This window comes from Bubalus kerabau, chromosome 5, assembly GCF_029407905.1.
Source record: "Bubalus kerabau isolate K-KA32 ecotype Philippines breed swamp buffalo chromosome 5, PCC_UOA_SB_1v2, whole genome shotgun sequence".
NCBI classification, from domain to species: domain Eukaryota; kingdom Metazoa; phylum Chordata; class Mammalia; order Artiodactyla; family Bovidae; genus Bubalus; species Bubalus kerabau.
The window spans coordinates 82,351,851-82,366,109 of NC_073628.1; the positions used below are offsets into that span (position 1 = coordinate 82,351,851).

Consider the following 14,259-nt stretch of genomic DNA (forward strand, 5'->3'; position numbering starts at 1 on the left):
GTAAAATGATCAAAAAGTTGTTTCTAAAACATCAGCACGCTTTGTCTGATGAGGCCCAAAATAATAAATCTGCCTATGAGTATGGCATGAGTTTTCCTTTCTAGCAGAGAAATAACCCCAGCTTAATGTAGAAACATGGGTAGGGCTGAAATGAAGGGTATGTCTTTAGACCGGAAAAGAACATTTTTTTGTTTTGTTTTGTCAGTCTTCTGACCTCTTTTATCTCATCTTTTTATTTCTCTTCTAATTCATCTGCTTTCTCTATACTTGAATCCTTAGTCAGCTGACTAGAGTCTTGGTTTAAGTCATTACGCAGCTATCTCAAAGAATCTTACAAAATTCTCAAGATAATTTTAATTTAGTTTGTTTAGATAAATATATATCACAGAAGACTGCTACGTGGCAGGGAGAAAGAGGTTATGAAATGAGACCAACCAGAGAGAGATCACAGAGGAAGATTACTGATATCCTTGTGAATCAAGAATATGTTGAGAGGAAGTAGAACAGCTTATCTCAGACCTTAAGTTTCCAGATGATGTGGTTCTTGCTCAACATGCTTTTATTCTTGATCAGTCAAGCGCATACACAGTTGTAGAAGGAGGGTATATAGCCAAAGAATATGGGTTCAGATCCTAGCTGCATTCTTCAGAAGCTTTGTGAACTTGCTTAAGTTTTCTAAGCTTTAATGTCTTGATCTTAAAATAAAGTCAATGGGCTTTTACTGAACAGAATATTGAAAGCCTCTCATGAGATTTTTTTTTTAAATGTCAGTCAGATAAGTAAATATTCAAAAGTGCTGGTCATTATTACCATCATTGAACACCATTAATAATACATTATCAGTTCAGTTAAGTCACTCAGTCGTATCCAACTCTTTGTGACCCCATGAACCACAGCACACCAAGCCTCCCTGTCCATCACCAACTCCCGGAGTTTACCCAAACTCATGTCCATTGAGTCGGTGATGCCATCCAACCTTCTCATCCCCTGTCATCCCCTTCTCCTCCTGCCCTCAATTTTTCCCAGCATCAGGGTCTTTTCAAATGAGTTAGCTCTTCTCATCAGGTGGCCAAAGTATTGGAGTTTCAGCTTTAGCATCATACCTTCCAATGAATATTCAGGACTGATTTCCTTTATGATGGATTGGTTGGATCTCCTTGCAGTCCAAGGGACTCGCAAGAGTCTTCTCCAATACCACAGTTCAAAAACGTCAATTCTTTGGCACTCAGTTTTCTTTATAGTCCAACCCTTGCATCCATACATGACTACTGGAAAAACCATAGCCTTGACTAGATGGACCTTTGTTGGCAAAGTAATATCTCTGCTTTTTAATATGTTGTCTAGGTTGCTCATAACTTTTCTCCCAAGAAGTAAGTGTCTTTTAATTTCATGGCTGCAGTCACCATCTGCAGAGATTTTGGAGCCCCAAAAAAATAGTCAGCCACTGTTTCCACTGTTTCTCCATCTATTTGCCATGAAGTGATGGAACCAGATGCCATGATATTTGTTTTCTGAATGTTGAACTTTAAGCCAACTTTTTCACTCTCCTCTTTCACTTTCATCAAGAGGCTCTTTAGTTCTTCACTTTCTGCCATGAGGGTGGTGTCATCTGCATATCCGAAGTTATTGATATTTTTCCCGGCAATCTTGATTCCAGTTTGTGCTTCATTCAGCCCAGCATTTCTCATGATGTACTCTGCATATAAGTTAAATAAGCAGGATGACAATATACAGCCTTGACGTACTCCTTTCCCTATTTGGAACCAGTCTGTTGTTCCATGTCCAGTTCTAACTGTTGCTTCCTAATCCGCATACAGATTTCTTAAAAGGCAGGTCAGGTGGTCTGGTATTCCCATCTCTTTCAGAATTTTCTGCAGTTTATTGCAATCCACACAGTCAAAGGCCTTGATGTAGTCAATAAAGCAGAAGTACATGTTTTCCTGAACTCCCTTGCTTTTTCGGTGATCCAGCAGATGTTGGCAATTTAATCTCTGGTTCCTCTGCCTTTTCTAAAACCAGCTTGAACATCTGGAATTTCACGGTTCACATATTGCTGAAGCCTGGCTTGGAGAATTTTGAGTATTACTTTACTAGTGTGTGAGATGAGTGCAATTATGCGGTAGTCTGAGCATTCTTTGGCATTGCCTCTCTTTGGGATTGGAATGAAAACTGACCTTTTCCAGTCCTGTGGCCATTGCTGAGTTTGCCAAATTTGCTGGCATATTGAGTGTAGCACTTTCACAGCATTGTCTTTTAGGATTTGAAATAGCTCAACTGGAATTCCATCACCTCCACTAGCTTTGTTTGTAGTGATGCTTCCTAAGACTCGTTTGACGTCACATTTCAGGATGTCTGACTCTAGGTGAGTGATCACACCATCGTGATTATCTGGGTCGTAAACATCTTTTTTGTACACTCCTTCTGTGTATTCTTGCCATCTCTTCCTCTTCTTAATATCTTCTGTTTCTGTTAGGTCCATACCATTTCTGTCCTTTATTGTGCCCATCTTTGTATGAAATGTTCCCTTGGTATCTCTGATTTTCTTGAGGAGATCTCTAGTCTTTCCCATTCTGTTGTTTTCCTCTATTTTTTTGCAGTGAAAAGTGCAAAGGCTTTATACAAAGGCTTTCTTATCTGTCCTCGCTATTCTTTGGAACTCTGCATTCAAATTGGTATATCTTTCCTTGTCTCCTTTGTTTTTTGCTTCTTTCTTTTCACAGCTATTTGTAAGGCCTCCTCAGACAGCCATTTTGCTTTTTTGCATTTCTTTTTCTTGGGGATGGTCTTGCTCCCTGTCTCCTGTACAATGTTATAAATAATATATTATAATGAATCATTATTTTTAAAATTATCCTACTTTATCACACAAAGTATTTGAAATGGCTATCAGTCTTAGCAAATTTGAGAGTCACAAATCCAAGAATAGGACTCATGTTCTCCTCAAAAAGCAGTTTGTTTTTTCATATGATTCATTGTTAATTTTTGGAGAAGAAAATGGTAATCCATTCCAGTATACTTGCCTGGAAAATCCAGTGTACAGAGGAGCCTGGCGGGCTATAGTCCATGGGTCTCAAAGAGTCAGATACAGCTTAGTTGGCTGGACAACAACAAACTATTAATTTTAATGCAACTATGGCATAAGAATAGATAGTAACAGCAATGATAGATCCAACCTGGAGACTATTACTATCTAAAATGTCTTACAATAGAATATTTTATATTAAATATCAATAACTTTTTACTTGAACGTTTAGACTCGATGGCAAGAAACAATTGATCAAATAAACAACAAGTTGGAAGGAATTTGGGGTGACATACTTATTTCAGCAGCATGCATTGTCTACAGTGGAGTGTTAACAGCAGAATTTCGCCAATTGATTGTGGAAAAGTGGCAGAATCTTTGTACTGAAAACAACATTTCTTTGTCTTCTAACTTTTCTTTAATTGAAGTCATGGCACAAAAACATGAGGTAGTAACATATTTCTGTTATCCCGTTAAGTGATTGTTGTTGGTTTGGATTGCGTGTGTGCGTGTGTGCGTGTGTGTGTGTGTGTGCATGTTCACACATACTTTGGGGCTTGAATCCATTCCTGAGATTATTTTATAAGTAAAAATAAAGAAGTCTGCTTTGTATTTTTTTAATTATACCTCATATACCTCAGTTAAGTCACCTTAAGTTTCTTATCCTCTGGGAAACAGTCAAAAATATCCCTTTTCCATTGTAATTGTACTATCTTATAAATATTGCCATTTCCTCTCCCAGAAACCCATCTAATTAATAAAATTCTTGTTCTTGTCAAACCATAGTTAGTAGTCTCAGAAATATCCAAAATTATAGACCTTACATTTATCAATTTATCAATAAGTATTTATTGTGTTATCTATGTAAGTTCTGTGCTGATGTTGCAAAGGCAAAAAAGAAAACACCTGTTTTTTCATTCATAGAGAATAATTTTGGATTGGTTCTCCCACTAATAACTTAAATTGACCATCAAAAATACAACCCTCAGAAGCGAATACTGGCTTTTCATTTTCACAATGCTAATAATGAATTCAAACCAAAATATATAAGTAATTGGGATTTCCCAGGTGGCGCTAGTGGTAAAGAATCCACGTGACGATACAGGAGACACAAGAGATGTGGGTTCGATCCCTGGGTTGGGAAGATCTCCTGGAGTAGAAAGCGGCAACCCACTCCAGTATTCTTGCCTAGAAAATTCCATGGACAGAAAAGCCTCATGGGCTACAGTCCATGGGGTCACAAAAGGCTGAACACAACTGAGCAACTGAACACACGTATCACGTATCAGTAATTACAGTATAGGTAAATGAACTAAATGGTACAGTTAAAAGTCTAAGATTGTAAAACTACATAAAAGTATAAACCAAAGCACAAAACAGAAGCTACATGTTTTTTAGAAAAGACACAGTTAAAACATAAAGAAGATTGGCAATAAAAATGTAGGAAGAAATTTGCCATTTATTACCAAAAATAAAAGGCAATAGACTTTAAGGCAAAAAAATGATTGCTAGAATTAAATAAGCTTATGTTAAAATTAGAATTGGTTTAATTCTTCTTCAAGATTATGTTAACAATTCTAAATCTGTTTGTATCAAATAGATACAAAAAAAAATAGACCTCAAAAAATATAAAGCAAGCATTAAAAGAACTATAGATAAAAATGGACAAATCTACAATCACAGTGAAAATTTAACACATTTCTCTCTATAACTGACAGAAAAAGAACACACAAACCATTAAGAATAGAAAAGATTTGAACAATGTAATCAACAAATAGACTTATTAATCGGTTAATAAGACACTGCAGCCTACACTTACAGCGTCACATTCAAGCCAATATAGAACATTCACATTCAATGTTCAATATAGAACATTACCAAAACTGACCATGTAATGCACTATAAACAAACTTGCAACAAATATCAAAGAATTGAATCATATAGACTATACTATCTGACAAAAAAGCAATTGAGCTAGAAGTATATAATTAAAAGCTTCTCTTAAAATCCTCATATTTCTAGAAGTTGGGAAATGTATTCCCAAACTAACCACAGGTCAAAGAAGAAATCAGAATTGAATAAATGAATCATTGGCAAAAGATTTTCTTTTGAGACTGGGAACATAACAAAGGTATATCTACTATTTCTGCTTGTATTTACTACTGTACTGGAGATTCTAAATAGTACAGTAAGGCAAGAAAAAAATGAAAAAATATTAGAATGGGGAAAGAAAAGAGACAAAAAATATATAATGTTGCAGATTATATGTATCTCAAAATCCAAGAGAATATGTAGATATATCATGAGCATTGATAAACATTTTGCAAACTTTCCAGAATTAAAGTCAGTATACAAAAAAGCCAATTGCATTTCTATATACCAGCAACAAACAGGGTGCATGATGTTTTTAGATACAATTTATCACAGCATCATACTGAATCTATCAAAAAGTTGTGTTAAATTATAGAAATAAAACTATAAAATATTATTGACATAAATTTTAGGCAACCTATATAAATTAAGAGTTATACCATGTTCATGAATTGGAAGACTCAATATTTTGAAATTGCCGGTTCTTTCCAAACTGATCTAAAGATACAGTGTAATCCCAGTCAACTTTCCAACAGGAAGGGATGTGTGTGTGTGTGTGTGTGTGTGTGTGTGTGTGTGTGTGTGTGTGTGTCAGATGACAAGCTGATTCTAAAAGTTATAAGAAAAGGCAAAGAGCCAAAATGTCCAACACAATGTTGATAAAGAACTAGGTGGGAAAATTTGCAATATCAAGATTTACTTTAAAGCTACAGTAATTAAACTGGTATTATTTATCCTTGTGTGTAACAATGTAAGGATAAATAGCTATACCAATGAAGTAGAACTGAGAGCCCAGAAACAGATCCCTAAATAGGTAGAACTTTGATTTATTTCAAAGGTGACACTGTAGTGCAATGAGGAATGGGTAGGCTTTTCAGTAAACAGTGGTGGATAATTGAATATTCATTTTAAAAATTGACATTATTTTACACTACACACAAAAATGTCATTGAAGTTAAATTGTAGACCTAAATGTGAAAGGCAAATTAGTAAGGTGTAATTTAGGAGAATGTATTCATGACCCTAGGTAAAGTAAAGATATCCTAAGCAGAACGAAACACAGAAGAAAAAGTTGACCAATTGAATTACATTAAAATACAGACCTTCTGTTCATCAAAAGACACAACTGAGAACATAAAAAGGAAAGTCAAAGTACAGAAAAGGATATCTGTAATACATATGTTCAACAAAGAGCCCTATTCAGAGTAGAAAAGAGAGCCACTATAAAGCACTAAGCAAAAGATACACAGCCCAGTAAATAAATAGGCAGGAGTCTTGAACAGGCAGCTCACAAAACAGACTATCCAAATAGCCATAAACATAGGAAAGGTTCTTAACCTCATTATTAATTAGGGACTGAAAAGTAAATCTAAAATGAGATGTCTGTTGTGATGAACATTCATCCCTACTGATAAACAAAGGAATGTAATGTCCTGAATAATTAGTCACCTTACCAAAAATTTCATATCCCAGTTGTTTAAATTGTTCATTTCTTTAGTCCATTTAAGGGCTTCCCTCATGGCTCAGCTGGTAAAGAATCTGCCCACGATTCAGGAGACCTGGGTTCAATCCCTGGGTTGGGAAGATCCCCTGGAGAAGGGGAAAGCTACCTATTCCAATATTCTGGCCTGGAGAATTCCATGGACTGTATAGCCCCTGGGGTTGCAAAGAGTTGGGCACGACTGAAAGACTTTTAAAGATTATTTGCCCTTTTAAAGATTATTTGATAATCTGTAGGATTCTTTAGTATCCTGTACGATATTAAAAGATGTGAAGAAGTTTATGAAACAACAAAAACTAATGATTTCTTTCCAGATCCGCCAATGGCATCATCAGGGACTTCCTCTTGGACAGTATTCAACAGAGAATGCCATCTTGATCAAGAATGGCCTGCAGTGGCCACTGCTGATTGACCCACATAAGCAAGCACACAACTGGATCCGTCAGATGGAAGGACCTAGGCTGCAGGAGCTCTCCACTGAGGATAGCAATTACATCCAAACAATTGAGAATGCCATGAAAACAGGAGGGAGTGTTCTCTTGCAGGTATTTAGACAAAATGACCTAATTCCAGATAGCTAACACACAGATTGTAAGTGATAGGTAACTTTGTCAAAGGAAAAAATGATAAATAAATAAGTGCATAAATAAATGCAATATATTTCAATTCTCTTATGGTTTTCACTGGTATCTAGACATTAAAGATTTACATGTTTTAAATGCTGTGCCTTTTCAGCTGATTTATTTGTTGTAAAATGAATTTTTTCTTTATTTTATTTATTTTCAGAATCTTCCTGAAAGATTACCTCCAAGTTTAAAGGAAATTTTGAAGAAGGATATCTACCAGAGAAGAGGACAATACTTCATAAAGATTAATGATTCTGAGATTGAATACAATTCCAAATTTAGGTAATGTCTTTCATAGCTGAATTGACTCAAATATTTATACTTTTAAAGATAGATAATATTGTAGGTCCCATATTTCAGCCCTGATAAGGTTCTCCTGGTGAAAAAAGTCAGATTGCATTTTGAACATTCTTTTTGTTTTTGTGTTGCCAGTAGCACATAATAGTAAACAGAATGGAGAACAGATTTTTATGTAGAGTCATTCCAAACCAATATTTTCAAACTGTGCCTGATGGAAGCTATGGATTCTATGAAGAGTCTTCAGAAGCAGTGCAAGAAGGGCAGCAATCAGGAAGCCCAGACCCACTTGAACCCATGGATCTCAATTTGATCTGTTTGCACAGTATTTTATTTGGCCAGGAAAAGCTTCTGCTTCTTTAAAAAACAAAATCCACTTCTGCTACCTAGAGCAAAAAGATATTTTGCCTAGACAGATAGAAACATTGTGTCCATGTTCCAGGCAGTTATGGGCCTCCAGGAAACCAATTCATCAACATATTTCACAAAGCACTATTATACAGCCAAATTTAATTACAACAAAAATACAGTTCCCAAGGGAATAAGACGTTGTGTTTTCAGTTATGTGCATTCTCTCCTTCAACTCATAATCAAAAGATTATAGTAAGCAAGTAATCAGTAATGAGAATTAGAAGGTGATTTTAATGGTCCTAGCCTGGTGCATTTAACTTCTTTACAGGGACTCGGACAGACTTGACTCCTTACCAAGTTGTCCTGACTCTTAAACTTGTTGGTCAGTGAATCCTCTAACTTGGGCAGAGCTACCAAATTCTTACTCCTCAACTAATTCTTACTCCTTAGAATTCTTAGTAACACATTTTCCAAAGTATGTTTCTCAAAGCATCATTTCCAGGGATTTAGTTGGGGTGGGAGTGGGGGGTCACTCAAAAAAGGAATTCTGCATTTTTTTTAAAGACCTGGGTTAAACAAAGTTAAACAAGATTCTTTCCTACAAGGGCTTAAAATCTCTTTATTTGTTGAACAAATCCTCTTCAGAAAATAGTGTTCTACAGAATGCACTTCGGAAAGCACTGTGTTAACACCTTCCTTCTCACTGAATACAGCCTGATTGATTAAACAGCTTACAAAGACTACTGAAGTAACATCGCCCTGAACTGATAGCCTCGTCCCCATGTTTGAATTGCATGTTTGAAGAGGTGGTGGAGGGACTATTTTAGAAGGCAGATGATGACAGATTCCCTCTCTGTCACTTGTTAGCCATGTGATATTGGCAACTTATTTAACCTCTGTAAGCCTCAATTTCACCCTTTATAAAAGGTTGTTTCGTTGCTAAATCATGTCTGACTCTTTTGCAACGCTGCGGACTGTAACCTGGCATGTTCCTCTGTCCACGGGTTTTCCCAGGCAAGAATACTAGAGTGAGTTGTCATTTCCTTTTCCGTGAGATCTTCCCAACCCAGGGATCAAACCTGTGTCTCCTGCATTAGCCGACGATTCTTTACCACTAGGCCACCAGGGAAGTCTGGTGCAGCCCAAAATACTGGGTTGCTATGAAAACTAAAAATGATCCAGAATCTGAGCACTCTTGAATGCTTCCACTGGTTCCACATAGCTCCAAGCCACCATTACTATCTCTCACATTTTAACCAGTGTCCAGAGGAACCAGAGATCAAATTGCCAACATCCACTGGATCATGGAAAAAGCAAGAGAGTTCCAGAAAAATATCTATTTCTGCCTTATTGACTATGCCAAAGCCTTTGACTGTGTGGATCACAATAAACTGTGGAAAATTCTGAAAGAGATGGGAATACCAGATCGCCTGACCTGCCTCTTGAGAAACCTATATGCAGGTCAGGAAGCAACAGTTAGAACTGGACATGGAACAACAGACTGGTTCCAAATAGGAAAAGGAGTACGTCAAGGCTGTATATTGTCACCCTGCTTATTTAACTTATATGCAAATTACATCATGAGAAATGCTGGGCTGCAAGAAGCGCAAGCTGGAGTCAAGATTGCCAAGAGAAATATCAATAACCTCAGATATGCAGATGACACCACCCTTATGGCAGAAAGTGAAGAGGAACTCAAAAGCCTCTTGATGAAGGTGAAAGAGGAGAGTGAAAAAGTTGGCTTAAAGCTCAACATTCAGAAAACTAAGATCATGGCATCTGGTCCCATCATTTCATGGGAAATAGATGGGGAAACAGTGAAAACAGTGTCAGACTTTATTTTTCTGGGCTCCAAAATCACTGCAGATGGTGATTGCAGCCATGGAATTAAGACGCTTACTCCTTGGAAGGAAAGTTATGACCAACCTAGATAGCATATTCAAAAGCAGAGACATTACTTTGCCAACAAAGGTCCATCTAGTCAAGGCTATGGTTTTTCCAATGGTCATGTATGGATGTGAGAGTTGGACTGTGAAGAAAGCTGAGTGCCGAAGAATGGATGCTTTTGAACTGTGGTGTTGGAGAAGACTCTTGAGAGTCCCTTGGACTGCAAGGAGATCCAACCAGTCCATCCTAAAGGAGATCCGTCCTGGGTGTTCTTTGGAAGGAATGATGCTAAAGCTGAAATTCCAGTACTTTGGCCACCTCATGTGAAGAGTTGACTCATTGGAAAAGACTCTGATGCTGGGAGGCATTGGGGGCAGGAGGAGAAGGGGACGACAGAGGATGAGATGGCTGGATGGCATCACCGACTCAATGGACGTGAGTTTGAGTGAACTCTGGGAGTTGGTGATGGACAGGGAGGCCTGGCGTGCTGCAATTCATGGGGTCGCAAAGAGTCGGACATGACTGAGCGACTGAACTGAACTGAACTGAACTAGCTTCTTTCTTGTCCCCTGTCTTCCCTCTGTACAGGCTACTCTCAAGACAGCAACTAGAGTGGTCCTCTTATAAAACATCATGTCTCTCCTCTTCTCAAATTCCTCCATTGGCTTCTTGCTCACTCAGGGTGAAAACCATAGTCTTTACAATGATCTAGTAGCAAATCAAAACTTCCATTATGTAGCATTTTTTCCTCTTCCTTATGCTTAGACCAAATATGTATATAATTTATGGTTGTATTTTTATGTATTTTTTTCCTAAAAATTAGTTTTATTGAGATGAAATTTACATACAATAAAATTCACTCATTTAAAATACAAACTTGATAGGTTTTGACAAATATAGACAGTCCTATAATCATGACTCCAAAGAAGATGTAAAACATTCCATCACCCACAAAAGTCACTCAGGCCCATTTGTAGTCTTTCCCCTACCCCAACCTCCAGGCCCAGGTGACCACTGATTTTCTGTCACAGTGATTTTAGAAATAGAAATTCTTCTTTCACTCAGCATGATGCGTATGAGATTTATCACTGCGTTGGTATATGTCAGCAGTCTGTTTCATCTTATTGATGAGTAACATTTCGTTGTAGGAAACGGAATTGGTTTTTGTGATTTTTTTTTTAATTTTTGTTTCCAGATAGTTTTATTAAAATTTTACATATTTATGTAAGCTGTTATTTTCTTTTTTTTAATTATTTTTTTATTTTACTATTTTTAAAGTTCTAGATAGTACTTAGTATAAACTGAGAGCCTACTTTGTGCACAAGGCTGAATAAAACTAAAAATTAATCTTGTTTAGTTCCAGAAGAAATTTTTTTTGTTATTAAATAAATACGTTTCATTTTTTTCTTCTGCATATCCTTTGAATAATAACTGGTGCCTTTCTCACATTTTAGGTTATATGTATCTACAGAAATAGACAACCCCTATTTTCCTCCATTCGTTTATAGCTTTGTTACTATGATAAACTTCACAGTAACATTCCAAGGTTTTCAAGATCAACTCTTATCTATTGTATTAAGTCACGAAGTTCCCCATTTAGAAAATCAACGTTTCCAACTCTTAGAGAGTATTTCCCTTGATGCTAAGACTCTTGAAGAACTGGAGCAAAAAACATTAAATTTACTAGAGAATGCACAAGGTAAGTTAAGATCTTTAGTGATATTAGTAGATCCTTGCATACCTTTGTAAAGGACAGAATAAAAGCTAAAAGGATTATTCTGAATTGTTACCAGATATGTGCGTGCTAAGTCGCTTCAATCCTGTCTGACTCTTTGTGACCCTATGGGACTATAGCCTGCCAGGCTTCTCTGTCCATGGGATTCTCCAGGCAAGAATACTGGAGTGGGTTACCATGCTCACCTCCAGGGGATCTTCCTGACCCAGGGATCGAACTCATGTCTCTTACATCTCCTGCATTAATTAGCAAATGGGTTCTTTGCCACTAGCGCCACCTCGGAGGTTCCGTAGGAAATTCCAAAGATTTTAGAAGCTCTGTGCCAAAAATGAGAATGAAGACCAAAGATATAGTTCATATTATAAATCACTAAATAAAGTATATGAAACTATGAAACTTTAAATGCACATTTATGCCTGGAAAGATCTGACTTTGTTCCTTTTCTATTTTAATTACACCTAAAAGCTTTTTCTTAGTAACCCATGACTAAGCTGTTCTATTAATCACAAGACTAGTTACATAGACAAGGTTTCCATATCTGTTTCTCATGCAAGATTGGAATCATAGTTGTTAACTTCTTGGGGAGCAAAACCAAAACATCTAGGTATTATGTAAAATACATAGAAAGCGACACAATTGATCTAATGAGATTCAGGAACACAGCCTCTCCTATTTTCTGACAAATGTGATATTTTGCTATAATCTCTTCCTAAATTGGACAAACAATAGTTTTAACAAGACAAAGGAAAACTTCTTTATGATAACACACATTAGTGCACTATATTCTGTTATTATGCCTTTAGCATTTATTCCCTATCAATTGTTTCTCTTTTTAGAATCTGAGATATTTTTAAAAGACTACATACAACTTTTTACAGATAGTACACTTAATAAAAATTGTTCTTGGAAAAAGCTCAATAAAATACCCCTTGATTTTGAACATATTTTTTTCCTCCTTTCCAAGTTTTAGTAAAAATAGATTATCCTTACCATCCTTTTGTAAATATTTTATATTTGGTGTGACTCCTCACCCCCTGTGGGGAAAGGTGAGTCAAGGGTAGTGACTATAAGAAGCAGCCCATAGTTTAGATCCAGATGTAACTTAGACTGCTTCACCTGCATCAATAAGAATATGGTCTCCAGATCTTCAAATGTAATAATCCTATGATTCCTTTCAATGCCCATGTCAAGCTGTGTTTAGTTCTGGATGCCACGTTTCAAGAGGGCTTTTCTCAAATTGTGTCCAGAGGTGAGCATCAAGGGGTCTAGAAATTGTATCACTGAAAATATTTCTCATTTTGACACTAATTTCTCAATTACATGCTTTCTTTACTGCAATCACCCTCTGTGATTTTTTCAATCTGACTTTATTGAGGCCTTCAATGGCTAAGTCAAAGATCTCTCTTGGAAGATGTCACATTGCACTTGAAAATATGGGGGTTATTTTCCAATATCTTTTGATATTGATTTCTAACATAATTCCACAGTGATAAAAGATCAGACTGTATGATTTCAATACCTTTGGACCATGAATTTTTTCTTTTTGAATGACTTCATTTGAAGATGACTTCAAATGAAATTTCAAAGCGAATCAAAGCAACGAGAAAAGCAGAAAGTGAGATTGAAGAAACACGCAAATTGTATCTCCCCATTGCTACACGGGGTGCCCTGCTGTACTTTCTAGTGTCTAAGTCTACTTCTTTGTATAGTCATTCTATTAATTTTTGAGAGTTTGATATTGAAACTCCAACTAAAAATCTTATCTACTTAAAAAAAATTGTAAGATAGATAACCAACAAAGACCTACTGCATAGCCCAGAGAACTCTGCTAAATATTCTTTTTTTTTTTTTTTAATTTTATTTTATTTTTAAACTTTACATAACTGTATTAGATTTGCCAAATATCAAAATGAATCCGCCACAGGTATACATGTGTTCCCCATCCTGAACCCTCCTCCCTCCTCCCTCCCCATTCCATCCCTCTGAGTCGTCCCAGTGCACCAGCCCCAAGCATCCAGTATCGTGCATCGAACCTGGACTGGCAACTCATTTCATACATGATATTTTACATGTTTCAATGCCATTCTCCCAAATCTTCCCACCCTCTCCCTCTCCCACAGAGTCCATAAGACTGTTCTATACATCAGTGTCTCTTTTGCTGTCTCGTACACAGGGTTATTGTTACCATCTTTCTAAATTCCATATATATGCGTTAGTATACTGTATTGGTGTTTTTCTTTCTGGCTTACTTCACTCTGTATAATAGGCTCCAGTTTCATCCACCTCATTAGAACTGATTCAAATCTATTCTTTTTAATGGCTGAATAATACTCCATCGTGTATATGTACCACAGCTTTCTTATCCATTCATCTGCTGATGGACATCTAGGTTGCTTCCATGTCCTGGCTATTATAAACAGTGCTGCGATGAACATTGGGGTACTCGTGTCTCTTTCCCTTCTGGTTTTCTCAGTGTGTATGCCCAGCAGTGGGATTGCTGGATCATAAGGCAGTTCTATTTCCAGTTTTTTAAGGAATCTCCACACTGTTCTCCATAGTGGCTGTACTAGTTTGCATTCCCACCAACAGTGTAAGAGGGTTCCCTTTTCTCCACACCCTCTCCAGCATTTATTACTTGTAGACTTTTGGATCGCAGCCATTCTGACTGGTGTGAAATGGTACCTCATAGTGGTTTTGATTTGCATTTCTCTGATAATGAGTGATGTTGAGCATCTTTTCATGTGTTTGT

The 14,259-nt window shown here is 36.8% G+C and overlaps 1 protein-coding gene across 1 annotated transcript in view; it reads left to right on the plus strand.

Annotated features, from left to right (window-relative positions):
• DNAH14 (dynein axonemal heavy chain 14) overlaps positions 1-14,259 on the plus strand; it is a 440,851-nt gene that overhangs the window by 351,521 nt on the left and 75,071 nt on the right. Inside the window, exons 67-70 of the mRNA XM_055583763.1 lie at positions 3,255-3,470; positions 6,929-7,159; positions 7,401-7,522; positions 11,230-11,474. Of these exons, the coding sequence (XP_055439738.1) occupies positions 3,255-3,470; positions 6,929-7,159; positions 7,401-7,522; positions 11,230-11,474 (814 nt within the window). The remainder of the gene's footprint in view (positions 1-3,254; positions 3,471-6,928; positions 7,160-7,400; positions 7,523-11,229; positions 11,475-14,259) is intronic.